At 32.9% G+C, this 24564-nt stretch overlaps 2 protein-coding genes across 3 annotated transcripts; one reads left to right on the forward strand and one right to left on the reverse strand.

The window, feature by feature from the left end:
- The first annotated feature begins 345 nt into the window (after positions 1-345).
- Positions 346-2098, forward strand: LOC130814237 (uncharacterized). Its single transcript, XM_057680320.1, has 2 exons — positions 346-488; positions 1676-2098. Exons 1-2 carry the CDS (start codon positions 392-394, stop codon positions 1831-1833), a joined length of 255 nt encoding a protein of 84 aa, XP_057536303.1. The 5' UTR covers positions 346-391; the 3' UTR covers positions 1834-2098.
- A 2274-nt stretch (positions 2099-4372) lies between these two features.
- Positions 4373-15965, reverse strand: LOC130814238 (internal alternative NAD(P)H-ubiquinone oxidoreductase A2, mitochondrial-like). 2 transcript variants are annotated; one of them, XM_057680322.1, is made up of 9 exons: positions 15285-15961; positions 14517-14730; positions 14266-14426; positions 13913-13978; positions 8124-8287; positions 7929-8043; positions 7422-7601; positions 7160-7341; positions 4373-6642 (listed from the first exon to the last, which is right to left on the reverse strand). In XM_057680322.1, exons 1-8 carry the CDS (start codon positions 15708-15710, stop codon positions 7189-7191), a joined length of 1479 nt encoding a protein of 492 aa, XP_057536305.1. In that variant the 5' UTR covers positions 15711-15961; the 3' UTR covers positions 4373-6642; positions 7160-7188. The 2 variants fall into 2 exon arrangements, with proteins under 2 accessions (XP_057536305.1, XP_057536304.1); XM_057680321.1 differs by having other exon boundaries at positions 5853-6615; positions 15285-15965.
- Between the last annotated feature and the right edge of the window lie 8599 nt (positions 15966-24564).

A 24564-nucleotide genomic window follows, 5' to 3' on the forward strand; every position in this document is an offset into this window, starting at 1 on the left:
GAACCCTTTCAATATTTTGCTTTGGGGCCAAAAAAATAAACAGGCGGCCCTTAATATATTATATACTCAAACACAAAATATATACTTCATATATATATATATATATATATATATATATATATATATATATATATATATATATAATTTACGCTTTTTACTTTGGGCTCTATATAATCGAATACGTTAAACATGCTTAGTTGGATCCTATAAAATTTTTCAACACAAACGTGGTTCCCACGTACATGTGTATACACACTTAAATTAAACGTCAACGGCTTCTTCCACTTGTAAGGTGTAGTATAAATTTGCAATCTTAAATCTATCAGCATTCACTGACCTGAACTATAAATATTTGTGTCTTTAAAGAGTGAAAGTTTCAATTAAAAAGAATATGGGTTTCTTTCAAACTATAAACAAGTGCTTGCTTCTATTGTTATTGTTGTGTACTTTTTTTGGTGCTTCCGCTCGTGCTTCAATCTTTTTCTCAGGTACTTTCATATTTAAAATCATTATTTTATATTAATCAAATTTATTCACTCTATTCTTTTGAATTTATCACTTGTGTATTGTAAATCTTATTTTATTTGATTTAAATCGAATTAAATTAATATAAATGGAGATGGTATTTATGATCAAACAAGTGTTCACATCTTTCGTAAAAAATAAATATGTGCTTTTACTATTTATTTTTCCTACTTGAAAATTATTCTCCTATTAAAGAAGAGAATTGAGTAAAGGTTCAAAATTGTTGAATCAACTATTTTGCACAAAATTTAATGCATGGACTTTATTATTAATATTGTTATTTATTTCGAACTTTAAGTAATATTTGATGTATCAGTCTTACTTTTTCATTACGTGAAATTTTATGTTGAAAATAAAATTAAATTAAAAGTGATCTTGAATCAATAAACTTGCTAAAGATGAAAAAATAAATGGATATTGGCTAAAATTGGTGACGTTAGATAGATTTTTTTTTTTTTTTTGAAAATGACCCTAGATAGTTAATTTAGTCCATTATTAAGTTGCAAAAAAAATTATAAGGTCAATAGAAACAAAGTATATATAGTTATATGAGTATTAATTTGGAAATTTGAAAATATTATAATAATCTCTAAAAAAACACCATGTTTGGCTTTTTTGTGAGTTCAAGAGTTGCCAAAACCAAGGTAATTGAAACATTCAGAAATACTCATTCCCATTGTCTTTCCCACCGATAGTTATAAATGCATTTTATAAAAAATTATTATAATTCTATAATAAAATTTTGTATACCGGGATAAATCTAATAATATATTATATGAATATATTTTAACTTGTTAATGTCTAAAAAAATAATACTCTGATATAGTAATAATTAATATGTGTACAGTGTAATCATGTAATATAGTTGTGAGTAGTATAAGTAAAACAAATTAGTTATTTTATTCTAAGAACAAAAAATATTGAAAAGAAGAAGGGTTTTTATGTGTGTGTGTGTTAGAAGGGTTTTTAATGAATTAACTATGAGATCCAATTCACACATATATAAGATATAAGTGAAAGGATGATATTATGATTAACATCATATTATTGAATATTACATCACAACTTAATTATTATCCAGCACGTTATTATTCATTAATTAAAATATATTAATAAATTAACAATTAAATTATTATGATGTTAATTATAGATGAAAAAGGAATAAGAGTGACGAAGCCAAGAGCAAGAATGTTGAGGATGTATTACATTGATGATTATGGCAATCCACAGGCTAACAGCGGACATGATCCTGGCAATCGCATGGGCAGCGGTGGTCGACATGGCAGAAGACGATCAAATCGTCCCTAAACTTTTTATTAATATTATTATTAGTATTAATAACTTGATTCCCTTCTGAACTTTTAATTAATTAAGATTAAGATAATAAAGTTGTTTATTTTATTTTATATAATGTTTGCTTAATTAATCATATATGTAATATGTACGTAGCTGGTTGACTAATTAGCTAATAGTTAAATCCTAGCAATGTGATAATGTATGACGTGATGTAGCAGTTTATGTTGAGAGAACTCATCTTATTTGGGTATATATTATTATATAGTCAAACTTGTTGCATGGCCTTTTAAGTTAATGTATTCCTACTATTAATTAATATCTATGTTATCAATTAATAGCTTTTTAAAAGATAATCAATAAATAGTTAATATTAGAAAATGTTAGAAAATAAACAAACTAATAATCAAAGACAAAAATAACACATAAATTACTTGGTTTATTGATAAATATTAAATAAATCAAAATAATCATATATAGGTAAAATATAATAAGATTTACTTAATGTACATTAAATATCTAAATGGAATAATAAATCTATGTCCAGGTGGCCCAAAGATACAAATATGTAGTTCAAAATAGAAAATTCAAAGACTTGCTATATATATGAACAATTTTTATTATTTTTAGTCTTTTTTGTCCTGTAAAAATATATTAATATTATGAAAACTGATTGATAACTTAATTTATAGACTTAGATATTCTTAAATTTCATTTGAGATATTGGTTAAAAAATATTCAAAGACAATGTTTTAATTAATAGGTATGTAAAATGTTTCATTCATTTATTTATACATCACTATAACTTAGTATTAAGATTTTATATGGATTTATCTCATTTTGAGTAGATCACATACAAAAATTACTCCTAATGTTTTGATATCGTGACAATAAGTTTTAAAATATGTTAGATGAACTTCTAGACTTCAAAAAAGACCAAAATTGTATTCTATTTTTGTTGTGTATTGTTTTTGAATCATCAAACTACATATAATCCTTGTTCTACTCGGGTTGACCACTATAATTTTTAACAAGCTTAGTATACTTATCCATAAAAGTATGATACAAGATATTCTAACACTAATGGCTTAGCTTTATAGGAGTATGTATTCGCTTTATATCTAACTTTGTTACTACCGTTTCCATGCAACACATTACACATGAAATATCATATAATTTATATTATAAGATGACAAGGAATGAAGAACAACACACTTATCTCAATGTAGCTAACACTCATTTATAGATGAATTTTGTATTTTTTTTTTTTTTGAGTTGCTTAGTGGGTTTTGGCGTTCTGCTATCTCAAGGCATTCATTAATAGTAGAAAGCGGGAGTTATTCCTATTTGATAAAGCATTAGATTATGAGTAGTTGGCGTGACTCAACTGGATTATGTCATGAAGATTTAGTAGTCCCCTAGGTGAGATCCGTCGGGATCACTGTATGGGGGGGTATGAGCATACTTTTGTCATTGGGCGCCGAATGCTCGATACTGCCTCTTGACCGAGGTGTTACCAGGCGGGCTTTGAAAACCCCAATATGGTGGCCTCTTCACTGGGTTAGTACCCCAGTGTGTTTTATTTTCCCGAAGGTAGGATTCGAGAGGGTCGGCTGGAGGGGGTTTGAACTCATACTTTTCCATGGGCGCTGGATGGCCGATAACGCCCTGGCCTTGTCACTATGCCATAAAGTAAAGAAAAGATTCGCTACTCTTGAATATTTTTCGATGGATTAGAAGTTCTGAAAAGGAAATGGTGGAGTAAATAGGAAGTATTTAGATAGATGAGTAGAATCTTTATTGTCGTGCAATGTTATTATTCTATTCAGTTATTATGTGGTTCTTACTACTATAAATTCGTTGATTATTGACGTGTACAGTTTGTTTGTATTGTTGATGGCTTGTCTTTGATGGCCCTGCTATGACACGTTGGTCTATGATCTTACGTTGAGCAACGAGGATATCATAAACATTAAAGGTGATGGAGTTTTTTGCATTGCATACGGGGGGAAATAAGTGAGAATCTTGAAGTGTACAAAAATCTTACTATTATTAATTCTACATGTAGTTTCTTTTTCAATTAAGTTGTTTATGTTTGAGTTTGGGGTGCATGTCCCCCTTTGTATAAGTTATTTCCGCTGCGTTGTTTTTTTTTTTTTTTTTGGTTTGTATGATTTAAATAGTTTGTTGTTCTTTTTCTTTCTTCAAACTCAAGCGTTTACATTGGAACTACAATCCATGCTTTGCATGTCAACCAAGGACTAGTCGATGGTCATTCCGCCATGATATTTTGTTATAAGGCCGATAATGCCTCTTCTTTGTTATGTTTTATTGATCGTTGTTTTTTTTAGTGTGTCCAACTTTGGAGCAGATGCTGCCGAAATTTCCCCGCAATCTTGTTTGGGAGTTTCTAATTCCTTTTATTAAATCATCCAAAAACTTTCCTTTTCCTTTTTCTATATTTATTTTATATTTTATTTTTAATGTAACACCCGAATTTCCTCCGTTCCCTTGTAGTTTTGGTTTCATATAGAGAGTCGAAAATTCAGGAGCGTTACATAGGTACATTGAGGCTATACAGGATATGTATGACAGAGTATTAACTGACATTCAAACAATGATGGGGATAACAGAGTCTTTTCCAGTCAAGGTAGGATTACATCAGGGATCGACATTAAGTCCTTTTATTTTTACGGTCATTATGGAAGAGAATTCTAAATCGATCTGTGAGACTGTATCATGGTGCATGTTATTTGCTGAGATATCGTATTGGTAGCAGAAACTAAAGAGGAAGTTAATAATAAATTGGAAGAGTGGTGGGCAGTTTTAGAAGTTAGAGGATTGTGCATAAGTTGTACGATAACAGAATATTTGCAATGCGAGTTTAGTGAGACATCGTAGATAGGGGAGCCAGAGGTGACCATTGGTAAAGAAGTAGTTGCAAGTACAACCAAGTTCTGGTGTTTGAGATCAATTATTCAGAGTAATGAGGTGATTGATGGAGATTTTACTCATCGAATACAAGAGGGTTGTCTCAAGTGGCGAGTATACTATATGATAGGAAGTTTCCAAGTAGGTTAAAAGGTAAATTTTATCGAGTTGTAATCAAGCTTGCTTTGCTGTATGGGACAGAATGTTGGCCCGAATAGAAGACTTTTGAACATAAGGTGGAAGTTACAGAAATACGTATGTTGAGGTAGATGTAGGGCAACACAGTGATGGATAGGATCAGGAATCAATAGTTTAGAAAGAAACTAAAAGTTACCCCTATTTCAGCAAAGATATGTGAAAATAGATTAAGATGGTTTGGGCATGTGCAGAAAAAGACTTTTGACGCCCCCGCGAGGAGGATTGAAAGCATCATTGTGGAGAATAAGAGAAGTCGAGGAAGACGGAGGGGAGGAGAACGTGGGAGGAATAAATAAAAAATGACTTGCATGATCTACACCTCTCTGCAAACCTGACTAAGGATAGGAGTTGTTGGAGGTGCCTTATCCATGTCTTAGACCACTTACCCCATTTTGCCTATCTGTTGATGTTCTTGTTTATTTCTTTGCCCTTTACATATCATTCTTTTACTCGTTTTTATCTAGTTATAATATTTGTCTATATGTATTTTATTTATTTCCAATTTGTTATGTTTAAGGGTCAAGCTTGTATAGTAAGATACAAGCTAGTAGTTTAAGTTTCACTAACCCTTCTTCGTTGCAGAGAACTATCATTCTATAGATCAATCTCGAGCGGGGGACTCTTTAGTCATATCCTCCTTTATGGGTATTAGTTGCCACACCCCTTTCCTTCTCAAACTCTGACCATAGTATTTCTATGGGCGGGATACATTAGGTATAATGATGATGATGATGATGATGATGGTTTGTTTTAGTACATCATTCATCAATTTGATTTTCGCCTTTTAATTGGTCAAACAAGCATAAAAAAAATACTTGGTAATAGTGTTTAAGAAAAAAAAATATGAAAAAATTTATCAATCGTTCATTGCCAAACACACCTTTAAATTGAAGTAGAAACCTTTACTTACACTATGTTTGGATAGCAAATTAGGAGAGAAAAGAAAGGAATGGGAAGGGAAAGGGAAGAAAGGGAAAGACGGGGAAGGGATAAGGAGGAAGAGTGTACATAGTTTGTTTAGAAGGGAAGGGAAGGAAAGGGAAAGGGAAGGAAAGGGTTTTCCTTCCAAATCTTTCTACCTTAGGAGAGACTGTGTTCTTAATAAAACTTGTCCATATTTTTCTTCCAAATTTCTCCCCTCTAAATCTCTTCCCTATTATTTTGTTATCCAAACAAGAAATTTCTCCTCCTTCTAAATCCCTTTCCTTCCTTTTCCTTTATTTCCTTGAATCCAAACACACTCTTAGATTTGATAATCCTATTTGCATGTAACCGTCACATAGAATTTCATGACTGAACGAACAAAACTAAATACCTTGATCATTATGACAAGATGTTTTATATTAAAAGACCATAATACCCAAAAGTCAAAACTATCACTTGTTCCACAATTCTTTATATGATAATGTCAACTGTAGGTCTGGTTTGTATACCCTTTGTTGGGAAACTAAAAATTCCCAAGAAACTTGACACCAATTTCAAAAAAACAAATGGAAAACAGAAATTGACAGCTACAAAGTTTACCAACAGAAATAAACTTTTATTACATGAGTGATTGCTATCCTCTCCCAGTTATCTCTATAAGTGAACAGCTGAACAGTATGAAATACCGAAGTATATATTTGTGATGCTTTTCCTTATTTCCTTGTTTGTACTGGCTCCTATCACCTACAAAACGATTATAGTGGGAGAATCCTGAGATCGATACAAGTTCCGTAAGGGAAAAACACAACACTCATATGCACTTCATGAAACGAGAGGATTGCTAGGTACTCGATCATAAATTTGTCAAATATGCTGTTTTAACATGTACAGGAAGAGTATCATTTTTCCTATCAGAGTAATGTTCGTGATTGTATTTCTAGTAAGACATCGCACAACTACTACGGAGCATCTCTTCGAAAATCATGCCAAACTGTTAAGAGGAATTGGACGATGAAATCACTGATTCCCATCTCCCAAATCCCAATGGTACAATTATTTGATTTACTTCACCACTGTATACAATGGTGCATTCTAAAACGTAAGCAAGTTTATAGAGGAGATCATCCTCGGAGTTATATAATTTGTAGTTTAGTCTTGCGAAGCCCTCGGGTTAAGCAATCAAAACTTGAAAACTGATGTCAGAAAGAGCTCATTAGATAATCCGAACTTATGTTAGGCCGACAAGAGTAGGATATCAGAAAACATAAAAGGAAAGAGAGTTTCTTACCGTGGCTAGATCTGCTGCTATGCCAGTTTCTATATCCGGCTTATGTCACGGCCAAACAGAAAAGTAGTTAACCAATTAATGGCCACATAAAGTCGATTTCTCCAGCTTAAAACTCGAGTAAGATATGCAGAGCGCCAGATAAACCAACTAGGGAAACCTTTCAAGGACAAGCCTTTCGCATCCTGTAAAAAATGAACTATTGAGTGAGTAATGTGTTAGCTGTTCCTAGCTAGAAGGAACTTAAGGTTTTTACTCCCATCACCTTGCTCTGCCTAATGTCTACAAGTGCTTTGTATCTTCCAATAGTTGCCATGGATCCTAAATGCTTGTACACAAAAGGTTCTCCCAGATCAATATCCGCTGCGCTGTTTGCACGCCCTCCACCAGCTTTACCAAGCCTATTTAAAGACTTCGCCAAATATTTTCCTTGCCGCTCTGCTACCTGTTGTACGAAGGAAAATTCTTTATTTCATTTGGAACAACATAAAGGATCAAGCGCGTCAAAATTTTATCAGACCTCAGCTCAATGTGACAGAAGCTAAAGGAAAAAGAAATGAAATAATAATCTTCCTAAAACTGAAGTCAAGAAATTGCGAGTGTTTTATCGAGTAGATTTATTACCTAAAATCGACCTAATATGTACCTATTATAATCATGTTGACAATCCAATTATAAGTCAAGGTGATAAAGATACTGGCACTTTTTAGTTTGTAGGGGGTTGAAGGGTTCTGATATAGATGGGCGAGAAAACGTTCAGCTCGAGTTTTACCTGGGCCAAAGCAGGGAGAACAGGTTTGCCGGTACTTTCAAGGAAACCAGCACAATCACCGATTGCATACACATCTTGAACAGAAGGAACACGTAACCAATCATCGATGCCAATCCTACTCAAAATTCAAACAACTGAACAATTTCAGAAAAAGAAGATTAAGTAAAATCTATAAATTCATAGCAAATATCTGACCTTCCACCAGGTGACTTTTCAACCTCAAGATTCTTCACAAAAGGTGAAGGACCAACACCAGTAGACCACACTAAAAGCCCATAGGGAACTTCCGAGCCGTCACTAAGAATTAACTTGTCAGGCTGTACGTCTTTGACAATTCCACGGACTAGCCGAACTCCTGTCTGAGAAACTATGAAATTAAAAAATGAATAATAAAGTGAATTTTTACAGTTACATCAATGCCTTTGCACTAGTGTTTAATAAACTTCTAAAACAGATTCACTACCGCCAGTTCAAAAACCAGTTCACATAATATAATAATATTCATATAAACCCAACCAAACTATTATAAATACAATTGATGCCCAACCCAAAAAGATTGGAGTACTAATAGTGAAGCTCACGAAACTTTGCATTTTTCTGCAGCTACGAATTTTTAGCTTTTTAGGCCAAAGTAACATTAGGTAGCCATTGTAATCAATCTGCAAGCTGCAAAAATTTACTGATAGTAACTCAAAGTAAACCTACAATAATGCTAAAGTCTTATTTCCCAACAGTGCGGAGTCGGCTAAGTGAAGCAAAACAAATCTATGTAAGAGATCGCTCATGGATATTCTCCTTCACTCATTCCAACTTTCAGTATTTCATGTCATTGTTCAATCATTGTACCTCTCCCTTTTCTTAACTCCTCAAAGTTTCCACCTTACACTTTTCTAACTGATCCATATTTTAGTGTTCTTTGAAAAAGAACAAATCAAAGGAAAAAAAGTTCTCCCATTTAGGCTTCAATATTTGACACATAAAAACTCTTCAGTATGTCTTCATTTTGAATTATATCCTTTAAAGCATGTCCAATAATTTATCTTAACATACGCATCTTGATTACCCTCATCTTCATATAATGACATCTTTAGAAAGTATAACATTATAATTATAACAATACAGTAGTGGTAATCTAATGAACAAGGTGTCAAATAAAGGATGCATTATATAGTATCGAACGTGATGTAAAGGTTTTCAACTTTATCAAACCGATATTACCCGAACTGTAAAGAACCGCATTATCTTACAGAATATTTCATTATATTGGCTGATCTTTAGTGGTATGACAATTGTATCATCTGCATTGCCACATGCGCATCACTGTGATCATTATCATGATCACGACCAAAACCACATTTTTGTACTATGCTAATGACACTCCCCAATAACAAGAAAGTATCTTGGCTGCATGAAAAAGACAGCTTTACTTTAAATGGAAAAGTTGTGTCAGTAACTTAGGGTTTTTTTTTGCTTCATCCCTTTCTTTTCGCCTGCATTAAATCCTTAGACTCCCATCTTCTTCTCTTTTCCTTTTCCTTCCCAGTGGCAGAATCAAATATTGATTCTGCCACAATTGTTTCTAACATCAAAGTTGCAATTTTGTAGCTTGGTTGACACGGATAATAGTCAAAAGCAGGATTGGGTGACCATCTTTAAGCTTAATGCCCGTTCTAAACATGTACATCAGCACATCGTTCCATTGTCAAAGCAAAAGGCAAAACCAACTACCTCATCAGACGAGGAATCTGATCTGGCTGCCAAACAGCTCTCAGGGAGCACCTTGATGCTAGTGTGCTTCAATAGATATATAGCTTCATAATTGATGACAAAAACAAGGCAGTGCATGCAAGTCATTTGGAAAACACTTTCAAGTTTCAAGGAAAAAAAAGTAACATGGGTTGTCTAATCTATCTTGGAACTGAGTATACAAACACCTACCTTTGTGATTTCCATGAAACGAACACCTACTGTATATAGGTTGAAGGTACTCAATTGGTTAAGCTGGGGCCTGGGTGCGAAGGTATGGGAACAATATTAGGTCCTCAAGGAAGTTGCAAGTATTGAACATGCCGATCCTTTCTCCTCCTTTGCGAAGGGATGTTCTATGCTCAGTTTTGCAGGAAAAGAGCATGGAGGACCCTGCAAACTCCAATCAGGTCCAAGCTATGATTAATGCTAAAACTGTCTCTTCCTCAAATAACCAACCTAATTCATGCTAACAATCGAGAAAAAAGAAACAAAATTATAGAGTTTGAGGAGGAAATAACAATAGCAGCCAAGGTGGAGGTTGTGGCAGAAACCAGAAGTATCCATCACAGGAGGAAATAACAAATTGAGCAACGTATATCTGGCCATCTCCAACTTTCCCATGTGCAACTGCACCTTAGCAGCATTTTCTGGCAGCAAGGAAGTAGGATATCTTTGGTTCCCATCCTACTACACGTCTACACCACAATCTTTCTAAACTGCCACTAACTGCTCCCTTGCCTATAATCCAACCGACATTGAGGTGGTATTGTCCACTCTCACCAAAATAATCCTACAATAAATGTAAAATGTTTTGTACACTTCTAACGTCGTCAAAAACCTCATTTCGGTTCACAAATTCATTAACGACAATATAGTTTCAACCATTGTATTTTCTATGAAGGATTTGCACAAATTGTGCCACTTAATGAGATGTGAGAGCTTGAGGGATCTTTATCCATTCACCTTCCCAAATTGTGCCAACCCATCAATTTTTTTTCAACTTTCGATGTTATTTTTTCCATTGTGAGGTATTCTTGTCAAGGAAGTAGCAAATCAATTAATTAATTAAGCCCAACGCTCCTTTGTTATTCTTGCCTCTTTCAAAATCCATCAAATTGTCATATTACGACCTTTTTAACTACTATGTCATTTGATACTATTCATGGTGATTTGACGACATCTCCAGTTTTAAGCTCATCCCACCCTAAATTTTAGTTTTTATTTCTTGAAAATCACAGTAATTTCTTATACACATTCCATATTTCTAAGAATAACAAGCTTCCTCTATTTTTCACAAAAGAAAAGTGTATCAAAACTCTATAAATTCTATTTCAAAAGGAAGGCAAGATGTTTTAAAGTGACATTGGCCTTAATATTGACAAAAACCCCTTTCAAAAAATTTTATGATCAAAATGTCATGCATGTTTTTCTCGTGTCCAGATATTTTGCACAAAATGGCAAGGCATAACGAAAAGATTAGTGCCTTGCTTACTTATTCATCCTTGTCTCCTTACTTTTGGCATCTTGTTCTCAACATGGTAATTTATCTTCATAATATCCGTCCCACAAAAATAACAGAATCATTTATAAATTATAGGCACATCGTTTAGGTCATTTACTAATTATAGCAGCAAAGTTCATTTTTTATGAATTATACCCACTATAAATCAAAAATTACATCTATTGTAACCATGTCATCAGAATCCGATGATGGAACTTTTAAATGACCCAATGAATTAATTTTTTAACCTTTGACTTCACTTGTTTACATTTGACTTACTAACATAACACATCCTACCAAACCCTAGTTAACCCACCCTCCAATTTTTCTATCTCCACCCTTCAACCAACCATTCTCTCTCATTGCAAACCGGCCATTGTTGAAGGTAAGTTTCTTAGACTGTAGCTTAATTTTATCTTCTTTAACTATATAAGGGACTTTAATTGCAACATCCATATTATTTAAGGTAAGGGCGAAGGGGATTGGAGCAGCTTGCCCTTGCCACTGGATTTTCAGATGCCAAGTTTTACTAGATTCCTGGTGGACTTATGGGGAATTTGGTGGCTACTTTCTTGCATTTATATCTCTATGGACCATTTTTGTATTTGTATATTCGTGATTTTACTAACTCTTCAGTTGTATCTTTTTTCTTAATCAAGTGTTTTACCTTATGGGGGATCTGATGATGTACAATGAAGTTAATAAGTTGGGTATAAGCCGTATAACTTAGAATTGATTGTGTAAGTGTTAATTTTTTTAAAATAATTTCAGAAACTAGGAATTTTCTTTTGCACATTCTAGAAAGATATTTCTTATTCCCTGGGTTTTGATTTTTTTTGAAATTCTCTATATGAAAAAAAATTTAATCTAGGGTTCGTTTTCAATTTGGTTTGCAATTAAAGTTCATTTTAGAGTTAAAGAAGATGAAATTCAATTTCAATTAAAGGAACTTACCTTCAACGATCGCTGGTTTGCGGTGAGAGAGAATGTTTGAAGAAGATGAAGGGGACAGAAGAATTGGATGGTGAATTAGCTAGGGTTAGGTAGGATGAGTTGTGTTTGTTGGTCAAATGTAAACAAGTGAAGTCAAAGGTTAAAAAACAATTCAGTAGGTTATTAAAAAGTCTGGTTATAGGATTCAGGTAACATGTTTACAATATATGCACTTTTTGATTTATAGTAACTATAATTAATAAAAATAAACTTTGCAGATATAATTAATAAATGAGTTAAACTATGTGGCTATAATTTATAAATGATTCAAAATATTTAGATAGAACTCTTCACAAAAACTCTATCTGGAAATTGTCAAATCCTAATTTTACATTTTCGAATGCTTATGTTATACTCTTTACCCTTTCTACTGATACGCACAAATTCCAATCCCGTTTTTCAAACCTTTGTGCCTTCGGCTATGAGGATATAAGTGTAACGACATCTCAGGTCGAAAGATGATTATATCTCGACCATAATGCAAAAACAAGGTCACATAGAATCGGCCGCGTTGTAAAGGTTTCAAAAATATTGAACTTATAACCCCGGATCGTAAAGGTGTAAGCTGTAAGAAAAATGTTTCTTCGGTCGTATCAATAGATATCTCATACTTTTGACTGATACTTAGACATAATGATAACCGTATTACTCCCGTTACCGCATAACTATTTCGTTATAGCAATCGCAATCATTATTGCAATTTTCTATTATGATCTCGACATGTATATTTAATGAAACTTTATTTCATTCTCCAATAGCTACTACTATGATTTCCTGTAGATGGCCAGCGTCCTTGGTTACTTCGTCACATGCGTGAGCATGCACTAAAAGGACCATCTAAGCTAAAAATTCAAATTGATATTTAAGGCCCCAAGATATGTTAAAATACTTTATCATTATTGAAAATGCAATCCTCACTTGTTTTCTCCACTTTGCTAAAGCTTTGCAGATTAGATTTTATGTGAAAGAAGAGATATTTCTTCTCATACAACAATAGTCTCATTTCTATGACTCTTCACACTTAATCCAACTACATTAGAATTTTTATATATATTCCAGAACGATACACCTTGCGCACTTTAAAACTAAGCTCTCAAGAAACTTCTAGTTCACAAGAACACTTAATGTATTTTAGACAGATGAAATCACTCTTCGTACTAGCTTAACCATTTAGCCGCAGCAAACTTTTCTCCACGTATACATCGTGGCATTTCTAAAACACAGATTTGAACAACCAATTTCCTCATATACTCAGGTTGTGACAAATATCAAATACTGAAAACAACCACCACCCATACAGCTAATTCAGTAAAACTCCATTTTACACAACTATCGGGGCAGATTAATCCTTAATGGTTTACACCTGGAAGCCCCAAGTTGCCCATATAAAGCTCATATTCTTTTAAATCTCACTCAAGACAGATAAAGCTTGGGGCGGAATTTTAAAATCAGTCTTAGCCTAATCCAAGATGAAATATTAGCAAGTCTTATATAGCTCAAAAAAATTAAAAGAATCATGAAAATCCAAGTATATTTTTCCCACCTCACAATCAATCACTAGCAAAGACCAACAATATGCACAAATGTAGAGTAAAAGAATTTGATATAAAGAATATAACAAATTTGATGATAAAGATGTCCAAAGTTTGGACATGATTAACATCTTCCATAAACATATATACACAAGGAGAAAAACATTGGTCAAGGAGAAAAATATTCTTTGGAAAGATAAATTTCTTACCTTAGTCAGCTGTTTGACAGCATAATGCCTGAGACGGTCATCAAAGGAAGATAGGATTTCATTTGCCTGCAAACAGATAGAAATTTTGCTACTCAATAGTTCATTATGTGTAACTTATGGATTATAATGTAAGATTTCTTATAAAATAAATGGTCTATATTCAGCAGTGTAAATATGTAATCAAACACAATGCAAAACTATCTCGGTCATAACAGCACCAACTTTAGTTTTTGCACTGTCTGAAAGCTCAGTGAATTAAAATTGTGATCCATATCATTAGGCTAAAACTATAACTTTGGCAAAATAAAAGTAGATGTAACAGAAAGAACTTATCAAACAACAGCTAGTCAGACCTCAATCAAGGTGACATGGACATAGTTTTTGACATGTGCATATCTTTGACGGACATCCCTCATTATGAAATCACTGAGCTCGCCACTGAACTCAACGCCAGTAGGACCACCACCCACAACAACACAATGCAGAAGTCGTTGCTTCTCCTTTTCAGAGACACCTAGCACCACAAGAAAAAACAGACAAATGCATAGTTAAAAATCAGCTTACTTAAATCAGGAAGGAATGAACCATGCAGTGTCCTCCATACCGGGTATATCAGACAACATCAAGTTCAAGAGCAGTTTTCTTCGGATCTCTTGAGCATGATGAACTTCACGAAGAAAAATTGCATGTTCATGCACCCCATTGATTCCAAATGTAGAGGCTTCTGCCCCTGATGCAACAATTAATTTGTCATATGATATTTTGAACTTCCATGGATCCAATGACTGAGCTCCATTCGTGACAGTCTCACAGTGTACCTAACATACATAGAACCAAACCTGAATTAATCAGAGGTGAGCTCAATCAATCAACAGAAATAACAGCACAGAAGAAACATCTTGATTAAGCTCATATGCAATGCCAATATAGCCTGCACTCAAAACATGTCTTGTTCTTAGAATGTATAACCACAAGTTCACAATTCCCATGTCCTATTTAAAAATTTTCCATAAACATCTCCAAAGAAACAAGAATTGGCAGCTAGCTAACCAGCATTGAATATACCAAATATATACTTATTATTATTCCTTCAACTCACTTATGTCTAAAAAATCTTCAAAAAACTACACTTATGTCTCATACTCCTACATGATAATAGACTATTAGAAGTATCTGATTTAGTATTCACTAACATTTAAATGTTTAAAATATACCAAATAGATTAGTTACATTTCGGATCAATCAACATAACAAATATTCCTGATTACAAAAAACATTATATTTCCGCAATAAACAATAAACTCATGATCCAAAATTCAAAAGGTTCCAACTTAATAAATAAATTGAATAAAATAGGAAAGTAATCCCTTACCTCATGTTCTTTGGTATCAACAGATGTACAATTAGCAAGAAAATAATAAGAACCAGGTTCACTCGAAATAGCAGGTTGAATCCTCCCAATAGGCTCAGCAACAGACCTAAATTCAAGAGTTCCAACACATGTTGATGCTAACAATGGTGTAAAAACCATATGATTTCTTGGTGATACACAAACTATATCATATATTTTGGTATCAATCTCCTTCATGAGCCTACATCCAGCCCATCCAGAACCCAAAACAACCACTCTAGGCTTTTCTTCGGGCTTAGTGGGTTGAAGTCCTGCATGGTATGTAACAGAAGCAGAAGTACAGTACTTAGAAGGAAAATGAGAGTTGTAAAAGGTTGATGATGAAACTGAAAACTGGGTTTTGGATTTCAGATTAGAGGGTTTAAGGATGTTTCTTAAAAATGACATCTTTAATCTGATTTTTCTATTTTTAGAAGGTTTGCTTGTAATTTATTGTTTTGATGGTGAAATGCAAGAGATTTCTATCATAGTTTAAAAGAAATTTATTTGGGTTTATTGAAACAAATTGAAGTTTATTCGTATTTGTCTTCTAACTCCACGAGTTTGGTGCGCAAGAATTGGAGAAATGGTCAAATCTCCCAACGTAGGAAGATTCTTTGGGGAGTTGGATCTTTAGAGCGTGGGTGCGAAATGAAGCTGCCTGATGCAAAAGGTTTACAAGTCTAGGATGACTACTTTGGTCATACTCAACATTGTATCAGTATATTCTCTCTTCATCCTATTGAATTTGCATCATTTTTCAATTTAATCTGTCCCATTCAATTTACATTATTTTTATTTTTGATTAATGCCCAACTACTTTCTTTTAATCGCATTAATACATGTTAACATCTTTTAATTTCATCCACACAATTCATATTTTCTCTCATTTATTACTATTTTTTTTAAAACCACTCATCTTTCTCTTTGATGCAAATCAAAGAGGACGGAGGGAGTACTTTCATTTTGCTCTGAATAAATGTTGGCATTTTTTTATATCTATATCTCATTCGGATTCGATTTCTCAAACCTCCTGCGGAGTCCGATTATGACATTGTTTTTTCAAAAAATCACAATTTTTTTACAATACGTAAATTTCTTAAAATATTATCATTTGAGTAAGCTATGATTTGCTTAAGTTCTACTTAATAAATACTCCTAAATGTATTTTCAAGTTCCAACACTTCAACTAAATAACTCAAATATACTACAATTCGCTTAAGTTTTACTTAATAACAAAAAACAAGTCATACCAATGATGTCTTTCAAATTGGCACAACAAAGTTAAACATTGTTGAAGTTTGGGAGAAAATCCTTCTATGATGGGCTCCAATAACTCAACCACTAATGAAAAACGCATAAATAATAGTCAAAAGGCACATTTATATGTTTATACTACATCTAAAAATTTTACAAATTTGATTGAAATAAATTAGAAAAACAAATATTTAAACAAGTCAAAATCAAATGTCATATATTGTCATAGTCGAACTCAGAGTCAAGTCAGATTATCAGATTTTTCTAAGATATGACTTGGAGTCAGAGTCGAAGTATATAAATGTATTTGGAGTCAGACTTCGATCATTCCCTCAAATTTGACTTGGATTATTTTTCTTGGATCAAGTCAAACTAGGTTAGATACATATTGTCATCTCTACTTGTGGGAACTTGATGATCGGGTATCGTCTCAGTTGGAGAAAATGCCACTTTTCAAGTCCAAGATTCGATTCTCACTTAGCATCCTACCTTGTAATTTAATGAAAGTCTTGTTACGACTCAGTTCATACTCAAATAGTGTGGAGTAATTTTTACATGTCCTTATTTTTTACTTAAATCACTTGATTTTGCTCTTTTAAATGAAAATATGCCTAATATTTTATAGATTAAATTGATATAAAACTTTCTACAATACACAAAGCATCCAGGAGAATATTTGAAAAAAGGGCATATTGGTTCCCTACCAAACTTTTTATGAAATTCTAGTTTGTGTTTAGGAACAAGCATTTGATTTTGTTCATGTAGAAAACTGAACAATCAACACACTCAACGATGATGTCAAGAGTGTCTTTCAAGTCCATAATAAGTGTATTGTTTGCACTTTTTTAATACTCCTTAATGATAATCGTTGTTAGTAATTTCGTGCTTATTTTGAAGATTCATGCTACTCTACCCATTTTGGTTATTCATGTTGATTTTGAATGGTTTTGATTGTTTTAAGCATAATTCTTATGGTTTTTAATGATGATGGAGTTTACTAAGAGAATTTTAAGCTCGGTTGAAGATGTTTTACAAAGAAAATGAGCAAAAGAGTAGAAAGTGTTTATAATGTAAAAGTTTTGAGATGAAATTTGATACATGTTCACTAGTTTAGTCATAACTTTTGATCGGAAGATTGTACTAATGCAAGGTTTGCGGCATTAGAAACTAGACTTCAAGAGCTTTCCAACGGTATATTATATGCCTATACGACAACCTAGGAAGAAATGACGACCGAAGTTTGTTACGATTTTCCAGCACGAAACACCGACTCGGCTGGAGTGCAATGGCTTTTGAAGCCTACTCGGCTAAGGATCTTAATTGGTTGCACAGGAATTTCTTCCAACGTTGGTTTTCCAATCTTTTAATTAAGTTTTCATTAGCAATAAAGCCTCTTCTAGGATAATAAGGGGATTAAAACCCCTTCTCCTTCTTCGTCTTTCTTCTTGCATTTTCCATCTTCTTCTCTATTGAACACCATTTTTAATTCTTATAAGCTTTTAATTTCTTGTCATTTTAAATTCTTGTCTTTGATTTACTTTATCATTATTAGTTTAATATTTCTTTATCAAATTTGTATTAGCTTAATCTTCCCTTATCAAAGTTTAATTTTTTTCTTGGTAATTTTTTTTTAATAATAGTATTGTTTCTTATAATTTGTCTCTCTTAAATCATATTTTAATTATTGTTTTTCCTTGCAAGTTTCATTATTATCAACCTTCAATCATGCTTAGTTTCATTTCAGGGTTATTATTTATTGTTTTCATCATGAATAGTGAGTAGATCTTTTTTCTAGGGTTAGGGTTTAAACCTATAATTCAAGTATGATATGAACATTGAAAGTGTATAAAGTTAGGATTAAAGTGATTAAATTGTGCTAATAACCCTAAATTAAATATGCTTTGTTAGACTAACCAATAGAACTAGCGTTAAGATTAGGATTAACTTTGCTTTAGGATAAATTTTGGTTAAATTCTTATTAATTCATTCAATAAAACTAGCGTGTAAGAATTGAATTAATAGGGTCTAACTCTCATAGTTAATCAACAAAGCGAGAGTTTGAGATTAACAAGATCTTATTTAATCACATAATTAATCCGACATTTAACAAGATCTTGCACCTCTCGTTGAGGATTTGAGAAAGATGTGGGATGAAGACGTTTCCGTGTTTGATGCATATGCTAATGGGGAGTTCACCTTGCGTGCAATGCTTTTATGCACCGTTAATGATTTTCCGGCATATGGAAACTTATCGAGGTATAAGAACAAAGGGAAGAAAGCATGCCCAATATGTATCGATGACATGGAATCCACGTAGATTCCTAAGTGCAAACGCGTATTCATGCACCATCGAAAGCTCCTCCCACGAGATCACCAATATCGTAAGAAGAAGAAGATGTTCAAAGGGGAGATTGAGGACCGTGTAGCTTGTCGACCGTTGACCGGTTATGAGGTTTATGAACAGGTTAAGAGAGTTGAGACTGTATTTGGTAAAACAGGGTAAGTGAAAAGAGGTAAAGACCGATTATGGAAAAAAGAATCAATCTTTTTGAAGCTTCCATATTGGAGAGATCTACAGGTTAGGCATTGTCTTAACGTTATGCATATAGAGAAAAATGTATGTGATGCCATACTCGGGACTCTCATGAACATTCCGGGTAAGACAAAGGATGTTAGGGCCGTGCAAGATTGGTTTGAATGTAAGGGTCTTCGTCCGGAGTTGTGGGCACATGTTAAGGTAAGTAAGAAAAGAAATAGAGCTGATGAAGTTGGTGGCAGTAACAAGGGAAAGGGCTGTAAGAAGAAGATGAGTAATGAAAAATTTTATTTGCCTTCAGCTTGCTACACATTTTCCAAAGCAGAGAAGCGGACATTTTGTGAGTCTTTGTATGGCATTAAGGTTCCGTCTGGGTACTCATCCAACATGAAGAGATTTGTGAGCCTAAATGGTGAGCTGAAGTTAGGAAGCATGAAATCTCACGATTGCCATGTAATGATGCAAGTGTTCTTACCAATTGCAATCCGTGGAATACTGCCAAAACATGTGAGATATGCTATTACCGAGCTATGTTCGTTCTTCAACACAATTGTAGTAAATTTCTTAATCCCTTTAAACTTGATGCTCTTCAAGTCGACGTGATTGTAACTTTATGCAAGTTTGAGATGTATTTTCCACCTTCTTTCTTTTACATCATGGTTCATCTTATTGTCCATCTCGTTCGTGAGATCAAGCTTTTGGGTCCAGTTTTTTTAAGGTGGTGTTATCCTTTTGAAAGACACATAGGTGTTTTATAAAACAAGGTGAGGATTCCAGCACAACCCGAGGGGAGTATGATTCAAGGCACTGTGAGCGATGAGATTACTAACTTTATAGCCGAGTATTTAGCCATGGCAAAGCCTATTGCACTTCCCACCTCTCGACATGAAGGAAGGTTTGAGGGAAAAAGGAACAATTGGCTCCAAATCGATCACACCTCCTCGAGACAGTCTTCTACAAGCACACTTGTATGTGTTGCATCATATTCCTGAAGTCCATCCTTTTTTAAGTAAGCATTTAGATATATTGCGTGCAAAATATCCTTGTAAATGGGATAGGCGATGGATGCAGTTGCATAACAAGACGCTTATTAATTGGTTTCATAATCGAGTAATAAGTGAAGAACTCAAGGGTGTATCAGAAATTATTAAGTGGTTTGCTTTTAGTCCTCGTGATGATTTCAACAAATATGAGGGTTACGATGTCAATCACTTCACATTTTGGACTGAGGGTCAACATAAGAAGTCATCTTATCTACAGAATAGTGGGGTTTCTATTTTGGCGTCATCTACATTTTACGCGAGTGCCAAGGATCAAGCGTCGGTTGATGCTAAATTGATATACTACAGGCGGGTACATGAAATATGGGAGTTTGATTACTCTACTTTCACTATTGGTCTTTTCAAATGTAAGTGGGTAGATAATAATCAACGATGCATAAAAAATGACGACCCTTATGGATTCACTCTTGTAGACTTAGCTCGTTTGCGTGATAGTGAGGAGTTATTCATACTAGCCACACAAGCCAAGCAAGTATTCTACATTGTAGACCTGTCTGATAAAAAATGGTCTATTGTTGTACCGGGAAAAAGAAGCATCCTTGGTATAGGTGATGTGGAGGATGAGGAAGAATATGAAGCTTTTGAAGACTCCCCGCCCTTAATCAATCCAAAATCAGTGGATCAAGATGATGTAGATGTTGGTTATATGCGTGTAGATCACACGGAAGGAATACATTTGAATTAAGTAATTCACAAGGTATGAATTTTAAGGTTTTTAAAGTTTTTTTGGCACTTTCGCGCACAAAGTAGCTCAAATTGGTTTGTTTTGCATAAAACTTTGCACACAACACTATTTGGTATATATTATTGTGTTGAACGTATTAGAATTGTAAATCATAGTCATATTCTTAATATTACTTGGTAAGTTGTGATTTTAAGGTTCTTTTGAGCTTTTTTTGCACTTTCTCGCATAAAGTAGCTCAAACTTGGTTTGTTCTGCATGAAATTTTGCACACAACACTATTTGGTATATATTATTGTGTTGAACGTACTAGAATTGTAAATCATAGTCATATTCTTAATATTACTTGGTAAGTTGCGATTTTAAGGTTTTTTTTAAGCTTTTCTGGCACTTCCACGCATAAAATAGCTCAAACTTGGTTTGTTTTGCATGAAACTTTGCACACAACACTATTTGGTATATATTATTGTGTTGAACATATTAGAATTGTAAATCATAGTGATATTCTTAATATTACTTGTGTTCTAATATATTTCTATTCATACACTTTCAAATACTGATATACAATGCATCTTTTCAGAGACGAAATTGTCCCCGAGATTGAGACCTCGAATAATGAGCAACATAGTCATGACACTGAAGAGAACCAAATTGTGAGATACGAGCGTATGATGCTTATTATACTAAACTTAACAATTTTCAAGAGGCGACTTCTTGTTCTCTTTTGTTGCCTCAGTTAGGTGTTGCTCGTGATGGCGAGTTAACTGAGGTTGTATATGGTGTGGCTCAGCTAACAAAAGAGGTCTAAATATTGCATTCGATGCCTTTTACAAGTGGCTACATCAGTGTGACCGTGGAAACTATTCTAAAGGGGTTTGAAGATTTCTCACTCCCGGTTCCAATGCCAGAATGGAGCCTTGAGAAACTATCAGACGCCCTAGGTAGTTTCGTCATATGGCCATATACTTGGGTCCGATTCACTAACATGGTAATAATCATTTGTACCTTATTTATTTTTATTTTTTTAATTGCATGCTTACGCTAATTTAATTGTATAATTTATTGTATAAATTGAAATAGCAAAAGAGTCCAAAGGGATCTAGGAGAGAGATCGATTCCTCATCAAAGGTGTCGACTGGGTCAAAGTCGATGGCAATCACTCCAATTTTGACTGATGCAAAGCTAAAAGATCTCTCTCAAGATTGCAAATGGCTGCACACTTGTGCATCTCGCATAAGTGAGGAGGACCCAATCATTCTAAACCTACAGAAGGAACAATTCTGCTTTATAGAGAGCCCATTTGTAATTATTGGTCCTAGTGACATTGGGCAATTTTTGAGAGGAGAGATGTTGAACGTAGCTCTTATCCATGTCTACATGAGGTGATGTTCATCATCTTACAAGTTAGGCATTGTTGTTTAATTGTTTTAATAACCGAATTACTGACAAAATTTTCTTATTCGTTAGTTTAGTGCGGCTTACGAGGAGCTAAATTCTTGCGAACGTCTAATAAAAATTGGATGGTTTTGTCATGAGTCGATTTCGGGTACTAAAAGTGTAAATGATCCAGATGACGTTAAAGCATACATTGAGACTTCTTTGACTAATTTCCTTGCATCTAAACACACGTTCATTCTGGCTCTATATGTGGAAGAGTAAGTTTTATTTTTGAAATTGAACTTATCTTTTGATTTTTAAGTTCACATAATCTTTAATTTGTTGATTTTAAATTTGCGTTTGTAGTTTGCATTGGATACTTTTGGTCATTTTTCCTTTAATGAACACTGTGCACGTCTTCGACTCATTACAAAAACTTCAAAGCCCGCCTCGCAACACAAAATTCAAAGCGTTGTTGAATGCGTACGTAATATTAATTATTTTACCAATTTGATTTAGTTAAGTGTTATATATATATATATATATATATATATATATATATATATATATATATATATATATATATATATATATATATATATATATATATATATATATATATATATATATATATATATATATATATATATACATATATATATATATATATATACATATATATATATATATATATATATATATATATATATATATATATATATATATATATATTTATATATATATATATACATATATATATATATATATATATATATATATTTATATATATATATATACATATATCTATATATATATATATATATATATATATATATATATATATATATATATATATATATATATATATATATATATATATATATATATATATATATATATATATATATACATATATATATATATATATACATATATATATATATACATATATATATATATATATATATATATATACATATATATATATATATATATATATATACATATCTATATATATATATACATATCTATATATATATATACATATCTATATATATATATATATATATATATATATATATATATATATATATATATATATATATATATATATATACAACACTATTTGGTATATATTATTGTGTTGAAGTGGTTAGAATTGAAAATCTTAGTCATATGCTAGGAATTACGTGTTAAGTTGTGATTTTAAGGGTTTTTTAAGCGTTTTTGGCACTTTTGCGCATATAGTAGCTCAAACTTGGTTTGTTTTGCACGAAACCTGGTACACAACACTATTTGGCATATATTATTGTGTTGAAGTGGTTAGAATTGAAAATCATAGTCGTATGCTAGAAATTACGTGTTAAGTTGCGATTTTAAGGGTTTTTTAAGCGTTTTTGGCACTTTTGCGCATAAAGTAGCTCAAACTTGGTTTGTTTTGCACGAAACTTGGCATACAATACTATTTTGTATATATTATTGTGTTGAAGTGGTTAGAATTGATAATCATAGTCATATGCTAGAAATTATGTTTTAAGGTTCGATTTTATGCGTTTTTTAAGCTTTTTGGCACTTTCGCGCATAAAGTAGCTCAAACTTGGTTTATTTTGCACGAAACTTGACACACAACACTATTTGGTATACATTATTGTGTTGAAGTGGTTAGTATTGAAAATCATAGTCATATGCTAGAAATTACGTGTTAAGTTGAGATTTTATGGGTTTTTAAGCTTTTTTAGCACTAACATCTATTTTCTCTTAGTGCTTTCGACAACCTTCTAATTCCATTGATTACGGCTACTACACTCTCAAATACATGGACGATATTTTATTACATTGTACATTTTACATTATTATTGGATTATTATTAGTATTAAACGAAAAAAGAAAAAAAAATTTATAATATATGCTGCGGGCCTCCAAAAAGCCGCATCATATAGTTTAAGACTATATGCTGCGGCTTTTTGGAGGCCCGCAGCATATAGTTAAACTATGTGCTGCGGTTTTTTTGTGGCCCGTAGCATTTGGTGTACTTTTCTGTTGCGGTTTAAAACCGCAGCATTTAAAATAGGTCATGTACTACTATCACTAATGCTTGGGGCCAAAACCGCAGCATATTATCGCCAAAAAACCGCAGCAATAAGGTTTTTTCCACTAGTGCATAATAGTAATACCAGAAAACTAGATACAGAAACTACAATAAGATCAGTCAATTTTTTGTAAAGGAAGGGCAACAGGAAGCACAAACAGAACAGAACAAGAACCAACAGAACTGGAACCAGAAACTACAACAATATCAGTCAATTTTTTGTAAATAAGGGCAACAGGAAGCACATAGAGAACAGATTA

This window comes from Amaranthus tricolor, chromosome 5 (genome assembly GCF_026212465.1).
Source record: "Amaranthus tricolor cultivar Red isolate AtriRed21 chromosome 5, ASM2621246v1, whole genome shotgun sequence".
NCBI lineage: Eukaryota > Viridiplantae > Streptophyta > Magnoliopsida > Caryophyllales > Amaranthaceae > Amaranthus > Amaranthus tricolor.

Coding starts and splice junctions, on each gene's coding strand:
- LOC130814237 (XM_057680320.1), top strand. CDS start 392: ATGGGTTTCTTTCAAACTATAAACAAGTGCTTGCTTCTATTGTTATTG. Junction 489..1,675: donor TGCTTCAATCTTTTTCTCAG/GTACTTTCATAT, acceptor TGTTAATTATAG/ATGAAAAAGGAATAAGAGTG.
- LOC130814238 (XM_057680322.1), bottom strand. CDS start 15,710: ATGTCATTTTTAAGAAACATCCTTAAACCCTCTAATCTGAAATCCAAA. Junction 14,427..14,516: donor GATGTTGTCTGATATACCCG/GTATGGAGGACA, acceptor TTGTGGTGCTAG/GTGTCTCTGAAAAGGAGAAG. Junction 13,979..14,265: donor TCCATGTCACCTTGATTGAG/GTCTGACTAGCT, acceptor ATCTGTTTGCAG/GCAAATGAAATCCTATCTTC.